The sequence below is a fragment of the Chiloscyllium punctatum genome, chromosome 7, assembly GCF_047496795.1.
Source record: "Chiloscyllium punctatum isolate Juve2018m chromosome 7, sChiPun1.3, whole genome shotgun sequence".
Classification (NCBI taxonomy): Eukaryota; Metazoa; Chordata; class Chondrichthyes; order Orectolobiformes; family Hemiscylliidae; genus Chiloscyllium; species Chiloscyllium punctatum.
Window position 1 is genome coordinate 28,469,849 of NC_092745.1, and position 16,308 is coordinate 28,486,156.

At 48.5% G+C, this 16,308-nt stretch overlaps 1 protein-coding gene across 1 annotated transcript in view; it reads right to left on the reverse strand.

Annotated features, from left to right (window-relative positions):
• Positions 1-16,308, reverse strand: part of LOC140479529 (probable voltage-dependent R-type calcium channel subunit alpha-1E) — a 1,102,593-nt gene that overhangs the window by 127,063 nt on the left and 959,222 nt on the right. Inside the window, exons 24-27 of the mRNA XM_072573344.1 lie at positions 5,144-5,273; positions 3,477-3,536; positions 1,186-1,292; positions 380-391 (exon numbers count right to left, since the gene is read on the reverse strand). Coding sequence (XP_072429445.1) covers positions 380-391; positions 1,186-1,292; positions 3,477-3,536; positions 5,144-5,273 — 309 coding nt within the window. The remainder of the gene's footprint in view (positions 1-379; positions 392-1,185; positions 1,293-3,476; positions 3,537-5,143; positions 5,274-16,308) is intronic.

Here is a 16,308-nt window from a genome sequence, read left to right on the forward strand (position 1 = left end):
AACATACAGAGACTTATACCCACCACACTGGTATTAAACACTTCAGAGATGGACAACACACAATTATTGTTAATTTCCCCGTGGCCTGGTTAGTGTGAAGGTATCTGACCATTTTTCTTCTGATCATGTTAGCTATAAAGAACATTTAAGAAGAGAAGGGCAGATCAGCCCAACGAGGCCTAACCCTTTTCCAGAGATGAATTCTATGGAGCTTCCTTCCCCTATGATCCCAACAATTGTCCCCAAATGACAATGAGATCTCCCCCTGCCCTACAACAATATTCAACCCCCACATCATGGGATCCCAATCCAGCAGTACACACGTCAGCCTCTGAGGAACGCTCAGGCTGAGACACAGACAGATCTGGATTATAATTACCCGATAAGATTCCTGTCCAAGGTGAAGCAGGAGCCGTTGAAGAAAGGAGAGAAGAGCACAGAATTAGTCAGGCATTTTGGAATTCTGAGCCAAGGTAAGCAGGAACAGAGAGACACTATCACATGGACGGAGACAAAGAGCAGCCAGGCAGTAGCCTTGCTGAGGTCTCCCGACAGTTAGTGACGGTTACCAGATTTTGCCTGGGCAGAGCACCACATAGTCTGCAAACTCAAGCTGCCCCATTGCCACACTCTGTCAAGTGAATGGGCAACACATTGACTCACTGTGTGCATAGACTTCCTACAAGCTAACAAACTCACCACAACCCGAGTCTTCACCATGAGAGAGTCTTTATTCACACCCTCAAAATTTCTACATCTCATAGCTAAAAGCATTTAAAAAAATAAAGTATTTCAATATAGCTGTCCTGGGAGTGCTTGATGGGGACAGTGTAGAGGAAGCTTTACTCTTTATCCAACCCCATGCTGTTCCTGTTCTGGCAGTATTTGATGGGGACAGTGTGGAGGGAGTTTGACTCACTCCCAAACCGCATCCTGTTGTCACTCTGGGAGTGTTTCCGAGGTGGGGAGAGTGCAGATGTTTTACTCTGGATCTGATCACACTCTCATTTTAACACCATCCCCTGATCCGTACCCCGATATCAAACTGCGCCCCCCCCCCCCATCACACTGAAGCTTCCCCACACCCCCTACCCTTGATCCCACCCCTCACACTGATACCCCACCCTCCTACCCCCCAACAAAGCCACAGAGCTGACTGTCATCTGAGAGCTGTCAATCACTTACGTGAACGCAAATGCAACCAGGGCCCCGCTGACCACAATAAAATCCAAAATGTTCCAAACGTCGCGAAAATATGAGCCTTCGTGGAATATCAAACCAATGTCGATCATCTGGAGGAAGGTCAGACCGAAATGAGCAGCTTTTCTCTGTCAGCATTTTATCCTTTCAGAAAAGCAGCAATCTGCATTTTTATAGCCGCTGTCATAAGGTCAAACATGCTCGGGTCTTTGCAGAAGAGGTCAGTATGTAACACTGAGGGACTGGATTATGGAGGTGAGGGAATGAGGGACTGGATGTTGAGGTGAGGGAACGAGGGATTGGATATTGAGGTGAGGGAGTGAGGGACTGGATTATGGAGGTGAGGGAATGAGGGACTGGATGTTGAGGTGAGGGAGTGAGGGATTGGATGTTGAGGTGAGGGAATGAGGGATTGGATGTTGAGGTGAGGGAGTGAGGGATTGGATATTGAGGTGAGGGAGTGAGGGATTGGATGTTGAGGTGAGGGAGTGAGGGATTGGATGTTGAGGTGAGGGAATGAGGGATTGGATATTGAGGTGAGGGAGTGAGGGACTGGATGTTGAGGTGAGGGAGTGAGGGATTGGATATGTAGGTGAGGGAGTGAGGGATTGGATATTGAGGTGAGGGAGTGAGGGATTGGATGTTGAGGTGAGGGAGTGAGGGATTGGATATTGAGGTGAGGGAGTGAGGGATTGGATGTTGAGGTGAGGGAATGAGGGATTGGATATTGAGGTGAGGGAGTGAGGGATTGGATATGTAGGTGAGGGAGTGAAGGATTGGATATTGAGGTGAGGGAGTGAGGGATTGGATATGTAGGTGAGGGAGTGAGGGATTGGATGTTGAGGTGAGGGAGTGAGGGATTGGATATTGAGGTGAGGGAGTGAGGGATTGGATATTGAGGTGAGGGAGTGAGGGACTGGATGTTGAGGTGAGGGAGTGAGGGATTGGATATTGAGCTGAGGGAGTGAGGGATTGGATATTGAGGTGAGGGAATGAGGGACTGGATGTTGAGGTGAGGGAATGAGGGATTGGATATTGAGGTGAGGGAGTGAGGGATTGGATATTGAGGTGAGGGAGTGAGGGATTGGATGTTGAGGTGAGGGAATGAGGGACTGGATGTTGAGGTGAGGGAATGAGGGATTGGATATTGAGGTGAGGGAGTGAGGGATTGGATATTGAGGTGAGGGAGTGACGGATTGGATGTTGAGGTGAGGGAGTGAGGGATTGGATGTTGAGGTGAGGGAATGAGGGACTGGATGTTGAGGTGAGGGAATGAGGGATTGGATATTGAGGTGAGGGAATGAGGGACTGGATATTGAGGTGAGGGAGTGAGGGATTGGATGTTGAGGTGAGGGAATGAGGGACTGGATGTTGAGGTGAGGGAATGAGGGATTGGATATTGAGGTGAGGGAGTGAGGGATTGGATGTTGAGGTGAGGGAATGAGGGACTGGATGTTGAGGTGAGGGAATGAGGGATTGGATATTGAGGTGAGGGAGTGAGGGATTGGATATTGAGGTGAGGGAGTGAGGGATTGGATGTTGAGGTGAGGGAATGAGGGACTGGATGTTGAGGTGAGGGAATGAGGGATTGGATATTGAGGTGAGGGAGTGAGGGATTGGATATTGAGGTGAGGGAGTGAGGGACTGGATGTTGAGGTGAGGGAATGAGGGACTGGATGTTGAGGTGAGGGAATGAGGGATTGGATATTGAGGTGAGGGAGTGAGGGATTGGATATTGAGGTGAGGGAGTGACGGATTGGATGTTGAGGTGAGGGAGTGAGGGATTGGATGTTGAGGTGAGGGAATGAGGGACTGGATGTTGAGGTGAGGGAATGAGGGATTGGATATTGAGGTGAGGGAATGAGGGACTGGATATTGAGGTGAGGGAGTGAGGGATTGGATGTTGAGGTGAGGGAATGAGGGACTGGATGTTGAGGTGAGGGAATGAGGGATTGGATATTGAGGTGAGGGAGTGAGGGATTGGATGTTGAGGTGAGGGAATGAGGGACTGGATGTTGAGGTGAGGGAATGAGGGATTGGATGTTGAGGTGAGGGAATGAGGGACTGGATGTTGAGGTGAGGGAATGAGGGATTGGATATGTAGGTGAGGGGACGGGAGCATGGACATTGAGGTGAGGGAATGAAATCAGACATTATGGTGGAGAGCACCCAGTTAACAGCAGCATTGTGCAGCGTGTTAGTATAATATCGATGGTGTGGCCAAGACAGCAGACAAATAGGAGTTGAGGTCAGAGCTTGGGCATGAACTGTTTTACCTTTATCACCATTTCGAATGTGAAGACTCCGGTGAACACATAGTCAAAGTACCTGAGCACCTGACGCAATGAGAGAGAGAGAGAGAGAAGCTCAGTGAAGATGTTATAGAGCAACCAAACATTCCTTTTCCAATCTGAGGCTAGTTCACTGTTTGCAGTCTCCCTTTCCCATCTCTCTGTATACCCGACCATGAGGACTTGTAGCCACTCGGGCCTCGAGCTGGACTCTGCTGTTACTGAGCTGTTCCCCAGAGAGACCAGAAGTGTGACTTGGTCAGTCCCTTGCCTGCCTGACACCACTCCAACAGTCAGATGGAAACAGACCTCTCAACATGGGGGACTGTAGGCAGAGAATCATTTATAGACGAGGAAAAACATACACACACACACACACCCCACACCTATCCTCCACTAACTGTATTCTGCTGTACAGATAGACCCTGCTCACTGCCGTCATGCTCTCCTGTTTGCATCTGGTATTCCTCCAATGTTCCAAGGTCCAAAACCAGTTCAGACATTCTACCAAAGCATTGATTTCTACGGGTGAAAACAAGGAACATAACCATTTCATAAAATGTGCTGTTTGATGGTGGATAAGAATGCTCCATTAGGCAGCTCGCAAAATGGGCATTTAAGAAAACCAATCATAGAAGCTTTCTCTCTCATACCACAATGGTTCCATTTCAATAAAAAAATGCTTCGGTGGCCCCTTAGGTCTCTTTTATATCGTTCCCCTCTCACCCTAAACCTATGTCCTCTACTTCTGGACTCCCCGATCCCAGGGAAAAGACTTTGCCCATTTACCCTATCCATGCCCCTCATTATTTTATAAACCTCTTTAAGGTCACCCCTCAGCCTCCGCCGTTTGAGGCGGCACGGTGGCACAGTGGTTAGCACTGCTGCCTCACAGCGCCAGAGACCCGGGTTCAATTCCCACCTCAGGCGACTCTCTGTGTGGAGTTTGCACGTTCTCCCCGTGTCTGCGTGGGTTTCCTCCGGGTGCTCTGGTTTCCTCCCACAGTCCAAAGATGTGCAGGTCAGGTGAATTGGCCATGCTAAATTGCCCATAGTGTTAGGTAAGGGGTAAATGTAGATGTAGGGGTATGGGTGGGTTGCGCTTCGGCGGGGCGGTGTGGACTTGTTGGGCCGAAGGGCCTGTTTCCACACTGTAAGTAATCTAACCTAATCTAACCTAACCAATGTCCTGTACAGCTGCAACATGACCTCCCAACTCCTGTACTCAATACTCTGACCAATAAAGGAAAGCATACCAAACGCCTTCTTCACTATCCTATCTACCTGTGACTCCACTTTCAAGGAGCTATGAACCTGCACTCCAAGGTCTCTTTGTTCAGCAACACTCCCTTAAGTGTATAAGTCCTGCTAAGATTTGCTTTCCCAAAATGCAGCACCTCGCAATTATCTGAATTAAACTCCATCTGCCACTTCTCAGCTCATTGGCCCATATTCTCACTGTGTTTGCACAATCCAGCAAAGTTTGTTGTAATATGAGATTCTGTAGAAGTGACCTGCAGTGCTCTGGAGATTTGTTTTCAATATCTGGAAGAATTCCAGGATAATTCCAGAGGTGGTGCCCCTGTATAGACAGTACCCATTGCCTGGCAGCCCTTGCCCCCCCCCAGCCGTGGCAGATACACCACCCTTACCTGATTCCTTTCGGATTCTTTGTGAATGGGGTCCTCTGCAGCCAGAGCTACGCTGCTGGCTGCGATCACCAGCAGGATGCACATCTCAAAGTACCGCAGGTTGACAATGAAGTGACATGCCTTGCGCAGTCTGCCGGGTCAGAGAGAGAGACGGAGAAAGAGAGAGAGAGAAGAAGGAAGAGTTACCACTGAGGAAGAGACTCCCTGCAGGTTGGCACAGTCACCCTCACCTCGGATCCTGCTACAATACCGCGCCAGGCTGGCATTCGGGAACACATTGAGCTCGGCCTGACTGCCAACCTCACCTATCCCTTGTTGGGCCAAGTGGCCTGTTTCCACACTGTAGGGAAAGATGTTATGAAACTTGAAAGGATTCAGAAAGGATTTACAAGGATGTTGCCAGGGTTGGAGGATCTGAGCTGTAGGGAGAGGCTGGGCCTGTTTTCCCTGGAGCGTCGGAGGCTGAGGGGTGACCTTATAGAGGTTTACAAAATCATGAGGGGCATGGATAGGATAAATAGACAAAAGTTTTTTTCCCTGGGGCGGTGGAGTCCAGAACGAGAGGGCATAGGTTTAGGGTGGGAGGGGAAAGATATAAAAGAGAGCTAAGGGGCAACATTTTCACACAGAGGATGGTACATGTATGGAATGAGCTGCCAGAGGATGTGGTGGAGGCTGGTACAATTGCAACATTTAAGAGGCATCTGGATGGGTATATGAATAGGAAGGGTTTGGAGGGATATGGGCCGGGTGCTGGCAGGTGGGACTAGATTGGGTTGGGATATCTGGTCGGCATGGACGGGTTGGACCGAAGGGTCTGTTTCTGTGCTGTACATCTCTATGACTCTAAATGGCTAACACAAACAGCCTGGGTTCGGAGTCAATGATGTGGATGTGCATTACATACATCGTCTGACTGAGTGCACGATGTCAACTCTGAGACACAGAGTGAGTGAGTGACTGAATACCCCCAATGCAACATCAAATGTTCTGATTTCTCAAAGGTACAAGTCTGTGTCAACTGGAATACCTAAAACAATGTCCCCCTCTGTTTTTCCTCCCCTTTTGAGAGATTGGGATCTCTGTTACAATAAGGATGAATACTGTCTCTAAACATTCAGATGACACTGTGGGCAATGTACTGGATATAGACCTTGTATATTATGATGACTTGCTTTACTCTGCTATCATTGCAGATGGATGTTATAGATGTGTGTCTATTCATTAAGAATATGTGATGGTGCTGATAATATAAAGCACAGATATGCCACCTATTTCTACACAGGACTTAGTCATTGCTCATTCCAATGTCCTGTGATTTCATCTGGATGATTCAGCATCTTTCCTTGGAGTGATGTGTTTGAATACTTTTCCTGGTTCAAAGTGGGATAAGTGTCTTCCTGCTAGTAATCAGGCATCTCATCTCATTTTTTGGCTTCTTTCCAACAAGAAAGTCATGCGTGTTTATAGCCAAATAACTTGAAGTCATTATCATCACCAATTGTTAGAGAGAAACAGCGTCAGCATTTTGATTCCAGTTTGAGATCGAAAGAGGAGTCACACTGGACTCAAATTTTAACTCTGCTTCTCTCACCACAGATGCTGCCTGACGAATTCCTCCAGCAATTTCTTTTTTTACAACGTTGGGGGGAAGGGGGGGGCTGCCTTCTTGAACTGAAGCACTCCATGGGCGGCACGGTGACACAGTGGTTAGCACTGTTGCCTCACAGCGCCAGAGACCCGGGTTCAATTCCCGCCTCAGGCGACTGACTGTGTGGAGTTTGTATATTCTCCCTGTGTCTGCGTGGGTTTCCTCCGGGTGCTCCGGTTTCCTCCCACAGTCCAAAAATGTGCAGGTCAGGTGAATTGGCCGTGCTAAATTGCCCATAGTGTTAGGTAGGGGGGTAAATGTAGGGGAATGGGTGGGTTGCGCTTTGGTGGGTTGGTGTGGACTTGTTGGGCCGAAGGGCCTGTTTCCACGCTGTAAGTAATCTAATCTAAATGTGCTGTCTGTATACCCACAATGCCGTTTGGGGTGGGGGGGGAGGTGTGTGGTTTTTGACCTTCCAGGTTTTTGACCCCACGGCAGTGAAGGAATAGCGATACATTTCCGAGTCAGGATGGTGTGTGGATTGGAGGGAAACCTGCAGAATTTGGTGTTCCCAAGTATCTGCTGCCCTTGTCCTTCCAGATGGAAGTGGTCGTGGGTTTGGGAGGCATTGTTGAAAGGTTTCGGAAGGTGTACATTCTTCTCCTCAATGTCAGTGTTGGAAGGAGTGGATGCTTGTGGATGTGGTGTTAACCTAGCGGTTTGCTTTGTGCCGGATAGTGTCTAGCTTCTTGAGTGTTGTGGGATCTGCACACTTCCAGGAAAGTGGGGACTATTTCATCACATTCCTGACTGTGGCTTTAGGGTCAGGAGTTAGGTTAGTCACTGCAGAATTCCCAGTCTCTGATTACCTCTTATAGCCAGAGTATTTTCAGTTGAGCTTCTGGCTAGGATATGATTGAGAGGAGATTCACTGATGGTGACGCCATTGAGTGTCAAGGGACAACAGCTACACGCTCTCTTGTTGGCGATGTTTATTGACTGGCACGAATATTACCAGCCACTTAACATGTGCAAATCTTAAAATCTTCCAGACCTTGTTGCATTGTGGAAACTATGACGTGCGAATGGTACTGAATATCGTGCAATCACCATATCTGACCTAACAGTGAAGGGGAAGCCGAGGTGTGTCTGAGATGAGAGCTGTGCTGGTGAATCATGTTTAAGGCAATGCAGTGTTTTGAGGTTGCGGTGCAACTATTCCACATTATGTTCGTGTGATCTTGCCTTGATCACTACAGTCATAGAATCAGAAAGTCGTATAGCACAGAGCCAGGCCATTCTGGTCTGTGCTGAACAAAATGTCCCTCCACGCTAACCCCATTTCCCTGCACTTGGCCTGTGTCTTCCTAAACCTTTCCCATCCATGTATTTGTCCAAATACCTTTTAAATGGCGTTAATGTACCCGTCTCAACCACTTCTGCTGGCAGCTCGTGGGCAATATTCTTTGCACACTCAGCTTCCCTTTCGTCCTTTCCCCTCTAACCTTGAACTGGTGCCTTTGAAGTTTTCATGAAGACCTGTAGCTCAGGTGGTGGGCGGGATAGTTGCTGAGCTTGTCGAGCTGCTGGGTTACCGGGCAGACATTTTGTTGCCATGCCGGGTGACATCATCAGTGTGATGCCCACGAAGCACTGCTGCTCTGTCCCGCTTGGCTTTTATGTGGCTAAGCGAGGGCTGCAGAGGGTGGAGATTAGACTCAAGGTTAGAGTGGTGCTGGAAATGGACAGCAGGTCAGGCAGCATCTGAGGAGCAGGAGAATCGACGTTTCGGGTGGGAGCTCTTCATCAGGAATGAGGCCGGAAGCCTCGGGGGTGGAGAGATAAAATGTGTGTCCGGTCTGTTGGGGTAAGTCTCACTCCTGGGCCTTCTCTGCAGCCGTTTGTGCACTGGGTCCGTCCCTATGTGTTTGGTGACGGCCTTTTTGGTTGAAAACCAGGCTTCCAAAACATGCCTCTGGTTGGCCTCTCCTAAAGTGGTAACTTTGTCATAGTCGAATTGATGGCCCTCTTGGTCTGAGTGTTTGGAGATGAGGGAGACGGGATCATGTCAATAGCTAGGTGGTGTTGGTGAAGTTGGATGGCTGGTTTTCTCCCTGTCTTCTAGCCCTCGAAACCTGGGAAAAAGACTGAGTGAATTCAGCCTATCCATGCCTCTCATCATCTTATACACTTTGATAAGATCCCCCCTCAGTCTCCTGTGCTCAAGAGCTTGTCCAACCTCTCCCAATAACTCAGACCATTGAGTCCAGGCAACATCCTTGTAAATTTCTTCTGCACTCTTTCTGATAGCAAGGTGACCAACACTGAACACTATACTCATTGGCCTCACCAATGTCCTGTATAACTACAACCTAACTTCCCAACTTCGACACTCAGTGCCCTGACTGATGAAGGCCAGTGTGCCAAAAGCCTTCTTCACTGCCCTGTCTACCTGTGACTCCACTCTCAGAGAATCGTGAACCTGAACTCCAAGTTCCCTCTGTTCCACAACACTCCATTCACCGTGAAACTCCTACATGGATTTGACTTTCCAAAAGGTAAAAACAATGACTGCAGATGCTGGAAACCAGATTCTGGTGTAGAGTGGTGCTGGAAAAGCACAGCAGGCCAGGCAGCATCTGAGGAGCAGGAGAGTCGACGTTTCGGGCAAAAGCCCTTCATCAGGAATAGAGGCAGGGTGCCTGAAGGGTGGAGATGGGGAGAAAGTAGCATAGAGTACAATAGGTGAGTGGGGGAGGGGATGGAGGTGATAGGTCAGGGAGGGGAGTGGGGCAAGGTAGCAAAGATTACAATGGGTGGATGGGGGTGGGGATGGAGGTGATAGGTCAGAGGGGAGGGTGGAGTGGGCAGGTTGAAAGGAAGGTAGGCAGGTAGGACAGGTCATGAGGATGGTGCTAAGCTGGAAGTTTGGAGCTGGGGTGAGGTGGGGGGAGGGGAAATGAGGAAACTGGTGAAGTCCACATTGATGCCCTGGGGTTGAAGTGTTCCGAGGCGGAAGATGAGGCGTTTTTCCTCCAGGCGTCTGGTGGTGAGGGAGTGGCGGTGAAGGAGGCCCAGGACCTCCATGTCCTCGGCAGAGTGGGAGGGGGAGTTGAAATGTTGGGCCACGGGGGGGTTTGGTTGATTGGTGCGGGTGTCTCGGAGATGTTCCCTAAAGCGCTCTGCTAGGAGGCGCCCAGTCTCCCCAATGTAGAGGAGACCGCATCGGGAGCAACGGATACAATAAATGATATTAGTGGATGTGCAAGTAAACGCAAGACCTCACTCTTATCTATATTAAACTCCATTTGCCATTTCTCAGCCCCCTTCCCCAGCTCACCAAAGTCCTGCTGCAATTTCTGATAACCTTCCTCACTGTCCATGATACCGCCTATTTTAGTGTCATCCGGAAACTGACGAATCATGTCTTGTACATTCTCATCCAAATCATTGATCTTGATTACAAACAGTAAAAGGCCTAGCATCGACCCTTGAGGCACTCCACTAGTCACAGGCCTCCACTCTGACAAGCATCCTTCCACTATTACCCTCTGCTTCCTACCATCAAGTCAACTGTGTATCCAATTTGCCAGCTCCCTCTGATTCCACACGATCTAACCTTCGTCAACCTTCCTGGTCACTTTATCAAATAACTCTAACAAATTTGTGAGTCATGATCTCCCATGCACAAAGCCATGCTGACTAGTCCTAATCAAACTCTGTCTTTCCAAACGCATGTATATCCTATCTCTCAGAGTCTTCTCAAGGAATGTACCCACCACAGAGGTTAAGCTGACTGCTCTATAGTTCCCAGGTTTTCTTTGCAGCCCTTCTTGAATAAGGCACAACCTTTGCCACCCTCCAGTCTTTCAGGACCTCACCCGTGGCTAACAATGATGCAAAACTATCAGCCAGAGCTCCCACAATTTCTTCTCGAGCCTCTTGCAGGGTTCTTGGATATGTCTGGTCAGGACCAGGAGATTTATCCATCTTCATACATTCTAACGCGTCCAACACCTCTTCGACTGTGATATGGACTGTCCCCAAGGTACCACCACTAACTTTCCAAAGTTCCAAAGTGTTCATGTCTTTCTCCATGTCTTTCTTCAACTTACTATTTCAGGTTACTGTATCTCCTCTGTGCCTCCTTGCTTTTGAGGATCTCATCCCCCTGCCAATCTCGTTTAAACCCTCCCTTTTGCACAAGCAAATTTGGCCGCCAAGATATTGGTTGCCCTCCAGTTCAGGTGCAAGCTGTCCCTTTTGAACAGATCACCTCTGCCCCAGGAAAGATACCAATGACTTAAAAGTCTGTACTGCTGCCCCCTGCACCAACTCTTCAGCCCACGCATTCATCAGCCATCTCCTCCTATACTTACCCTCACTGGCACGCGAAGTAATCCAAAGATTACCACCACTGAGGTGCTGTTTTTTTAACTTTTTACCTTCTCTGTATAATCACTCCACAGGATCTCATCCCTATTTCTACCTATGTCGGTAGAGTCGAGTCGTTAATTCCCTTGCGTTGTTGGAGCCAGTTCCGGGGACAATGCTCCGGGCTCTCGCTTCCTGGGTCATCGATTTCTGAATTTGCTGCTTCTGATGTCCTGCCCGACTGTAGAGGAAGGTCGTCATCTCTCACCAGGGACTCCACAGAGCAAGAAGCCGTGAACCCTCTCCTGGGTTACGGAGCCACCCTGTAGTCTACTTCTGATCTCGGCAGCACACTGCACAGCTTTAGTGTGAATGTGTCAGGTCCCATTATACACAAGCAGAAACTCGGCAACCATTGTCCAACCGTTAAATAAACAAATTTGTGAAGCATTATCTCCCACTCACAAAGCCATGCTGACTACTCCTAATCCTCCTTCCTGATGAAGGGCTCCAGCCCAAAACGTCGATGTTCCTGCTCCTCGGATGCTGCCTGACCTGCTGTGCTTTTCCAGCACCACTCTAATCTTGTCTCTGATGAACAGTATCTGCAGTCCTTTTGTCGCCTATTCCTAATCAAACCCTGTCTTTCCAAATGCATGTATATATTATCTCTCAGAATCTTCTCAAATAATGTTAAATAGACCACCGTCTCTTAGTAAGTGGGGCCAAGTTTAAATCAAGTGGATTTAAGGATTCGAATACAGGAGCAGGGATATCTTGCTGTAATTGCCCAGGGCCTCAGGGAGACTGCAGCTGGAAGAATATGTGCAGTTTGGTCTCCTTATCTGAGGAAGGATGTTCTGGGTATGGAGTGAGTGCAGTGATTTCTGGGATGGCAGGGTTGATGTATGGGGGGGCGGTGGGGGGGGAAACCTGGATCGGTTAGGACTATATTCACTAGAGCTTCAAAGAATGACTTGAGGTATCTCATAGAAATAAAATTCTAACCTGATTACTGAGGTGCCTTCCTCAACCATTCCAGAGGGTAGTTAAGAGTCGAGAGAGTGGTGCTGGAAAAATCACAGCAGGTCAGGCAGCATCCGAGGAACGACGTTTCGGGCATAAGCCCTTCATCAGGAATGAGGCTTGTGGGCCGGGGAGCTGAGAGATAAAGGGGAGGGAGAGGGAGGTGGAGCTGAGAGGGGGGGGGGGGGGGGGGGGAGAGAGATAGCTGAGAAAGCGATAGGTTGACGAAGGTGAGGGAGAAGGTGAAAGGTCAGAGGAGAGTGTGATGGACAGGTCAGAGGGCAGTGCCGAGTTGGAGGCGTGGGACTGGGATAATGTGGGGGGGGTCCACATTTATCCCATGTTGTTGGAGGGTCCCAAGGCGTAATATGAGGCGCTCTTCCTCTAGGCACTGGGCGGTAATGATTTGGCAGTGAAGGACGCTCAGGACCTGCATGTCTTTGGTGGAGTGATAGTAGTAGGGAGGGGGAGAGGTGGCACGGGAGAGTTGAAGTGTTCAGTCACAGGGCGGTGGGGTTGGTTGGTGCGGGTGTCCCAGAGATGTTCTCTGAAATGACCCGTACGTTGACGTCCTGTTTCTCTGACGTAGCAGAGACCACATTAGATGCAGTGGATGCAGTAGATGACATTGGTGGAGGTACACGCAAATTTCTGTTGGATGTGGAAGGACTTAAGAGCCAACCACATTGTTGTGGGTCTGGAGTCGTATGTAGGCCAGACCAAGTAAGGACAGCAGATTTCCTTCCTCTGCAGAAAACCGGATGGCATTTGAACAACAATCGATGCTCGTTGTCATGGTCAGGATTACTGAGACCAGTTTTCATTTTCAGATTCTTATTAACAGGACGCGACAGGGTAAATGCAGGAAGGATGTTCTGTCAGACCAAGGAGTTCAGAACCAGAGGTCGCAGTCTAAGGATGCGGGGTCGGCCATTTTGGACTGAATGAGGAGAAATGTCTTCACCCAGGAAGTGGTAAGCCTGTGGAATTCACTGCCACAGAAAAATGCTGAGGCCAAAATGCTGAATGTTTCAAGAAGGACTTAGATATACTTCTTAGGGCGAAAGGAATCAAGGGATATGGGGAGAAAGAGAAAACAGAGGACTGAGTTGGATGGTCAGCCATGATCATCTTGAATGGCGAAGCAGGTTCAAAGGATTGACTGGCCTACTCCTGCCCCCATTTTCTACGTTTCGATGAGTCACCATTTAATTCCACAACTGGATGTGAAATCCAAACTTCCATACAGTTTAGCCACTGCCTTTTCTCCAAGAGTTACTAAACCTTTCATGCTGTTGTGTAGGAATAATGATTACAACTTTAGTATGATTTGAATTCTTAGAATCCCGACAGTGTGGAAACAGGCCACTTGGCCCAACAAGTCCACACCGACCGTCTGAAGAGTAACCCACCCAGACCCATTCCCTGACCCTATTGCTCTACATTTACTTCTGACTATTACAGCCAACCTACACAATCTGTGAATATGATGGGCAGTTTAGCGTGGCCAATTCACCTGACCTGCACAGGGAGGAAACTGGAGGAAACCTGCACACACAATCAAACAGCCGCCAGAGGGTGGAATCGAACCTGGGTCCCTGGTGCTGTGAGGCAGCAGTGCTAACCACTGAGCCACAGTGCTGCCCCCATTCTATACTCACTCTCTCAATATCCCATCCTTGACTCCCTGCTCATCTGTTAAATTTGTCCAGTTGTCTACGGCTACAATGTTAGTGCACGTGATTTTTTTTCTCCCCAATCTGTGTTACATTGCAATTCAACATTTGAGCTGCAAATACATCTGTTCAATAAAGCATGAACCTTATTAAGTCAATACAGCCTCTTTCTCCTGAGTATGGGGAATGGGCAGGGGACAGGCATCACGGATGAAACAGTTTCCTCACAACGCGCAAGCTCCCTGTTAATTCAAAACAGCACAGAGACCTGGGGGAACTGCACACCGCCATGGGTTATCGACTGGGCGCATCAGCTCCCTCCAACAGGAGATGCACAAAAACTCGGAGTGGCACAATGGGAAAATTCCTCAAACGTTCGATCCGTTGAACCCCTCACCCCAAATCACAAGGAAAAACGGAAGCAAAGTGCTGGCTGGAATCCCTCTTTTTAAAAACCCATCCCAGACTGTCTTTGAATGGAGAGCCTTGCTTGGCCATTTCGGAGGATAGTTATGAGTCAATCTCATTCCTCTTGGGGTCAGACATAGGTCGGATCCAGGTAAGGGTGACAGCTTTCCTTCTCTGAAGTAGGCAGCTCTAGAAAAGTGGGGGTGATCCTGAACTTAACTTCACTAAACAAAGCTGAGAGAGCGATTGAAGTACCAGTGGGGGAGCATTCTGCAGACAGTGATCACAGCTTTCATGAGATTCGGGTTTGCTATGAAAAAATACAAGGCTGATGATGGCGATTGGGGGGGGGGGGGGTCGTTAAGGTTGATTTTAATAAGATCAGATATGATTTGGCCAGAGTGGACTGGGAGCACATACTCTCGGGATAAATCTGTCTCAGAATAGAGGGAAGACAGAAACAGAGAGAGTACAGGGCTAACATGTTCAAAGAAAGAGAAAGGATTGGGTTCTTTACCCAGAGAGTGGTGGGGGCATGGAATGCGCTGCCCGTGGGAGTGGTAGAGTCAGATTCATTGGCGACCTTTAAGCGGCATTTGGATAGGTACATGGATGGGTGCTTAATCTAGGATAGAAGTTCGGCACAACATCGTGGGCCGAAGGGCCTGTTCTGTGCTGTATTGTTCTATGTTCTATGATTGGACTATCATGGGTGGCACAGTGGTTAGCACTGCTGCCTCTCAGCGCCAGAGACCCGGGTTCAATTCCCGCCTCTGGCGACTGTCTGTGTGGAGTTTGCACATTCTCCCCGTGTCTGCGTGGGTTTCCTCCGGGTGCTCCGGTTTCGACCCACAGTCCAAAAATGTGCAGGTTAAGTGAATTGGCCATGCTAAATTGCCCATAGTGTTAGGTGAAGGGGTAAATGTAGGGGAATGGGTCTGGGTGGGTTGCTCTTTGGAAGGGCGGTGTGGACTTGTTGGGCCGAAGGGTCTGTTTCCACACTGTAAGTCATCTAAACATCAAATCCTGTGGACCCTGGATATTGAGGGATGCATAGCATTGGATAGAGAGAAGAAGAGAGGCTTATGACAAACGCTGAGGGCTCAATGCAGCAGCACCCTAGAGGAGCATAGACTGTGCAAGAGAGAATTTAAAAGGCAGATTTGGAGAGCTAAAAGGGTATATAAAGGATGCTGGTAGATTAAAATAAAGGAAAATCCCAATCACAGATAAATTAATGGAAAAAGGAAAGCGTGGGGGCCCATTCAGGACCACAGGGTAATTTGCCCATGGAGCCAAATGATGTAGGTAGAGTTCTATATGAATACAGAGGAACCTCAATTATCCGGCATTCGGTTATCTGAATATTGGATAATCTGGCAAGATCGCAAGGTCTTGATGCTCGGCTAAACTATGTTATAGAGTCATAGAGATGCACAGCACGGAAACAGACCCTTCGGTCCAACTCGTTCCATGCTGACCAGATATCCCAACCCAATTTTATCTGGCATTTGATCATCCGGAATTCGATTAATCCAACAAAATACTCCTCGCCTGTGTCCTTCAGATAATCGAAGTTCCCCTGTACTTTACGTCAGTGTTCATGAGTGAGAGAGATAACATGGGCGCAGAAATAGGGAGAAAGTCTGTGAAACAATTAAAGTGATGAACACAGACAGAGGGTACGTTCCGAGAGGTCCGCCAAGCTTAAGGATAGATAAATTTCCAGCGCTGGGTGAAATGTATCCCGGGTTGTTGAATGAGGCAAGGGATGAAACGGTAGGGATGAAGATAAAAATTTCAATTCCTGTCTGGCCACAGGACAGGTGTTGGTGGGCTGGAGGGTAGCCAATGGGTATCATTATTCAAGAAGGGAGCAAGGGATAAACCAGGAAACTACAGGCCAGTTAGTCTAACTTCAGTAGTAGGGAAACTATTGGACGCGATTCATAGGGACAGAATTAATGCATTTGGAGAAGGGCAGGGATTAATCAACAACAGTTAACATTGTTTTGTGAAGGGAAGGTCATACCTGAACAATTTGATTGAAGTTTTCAAAGCGGTGACCAGGTGAGTTGATGACAGCAGTG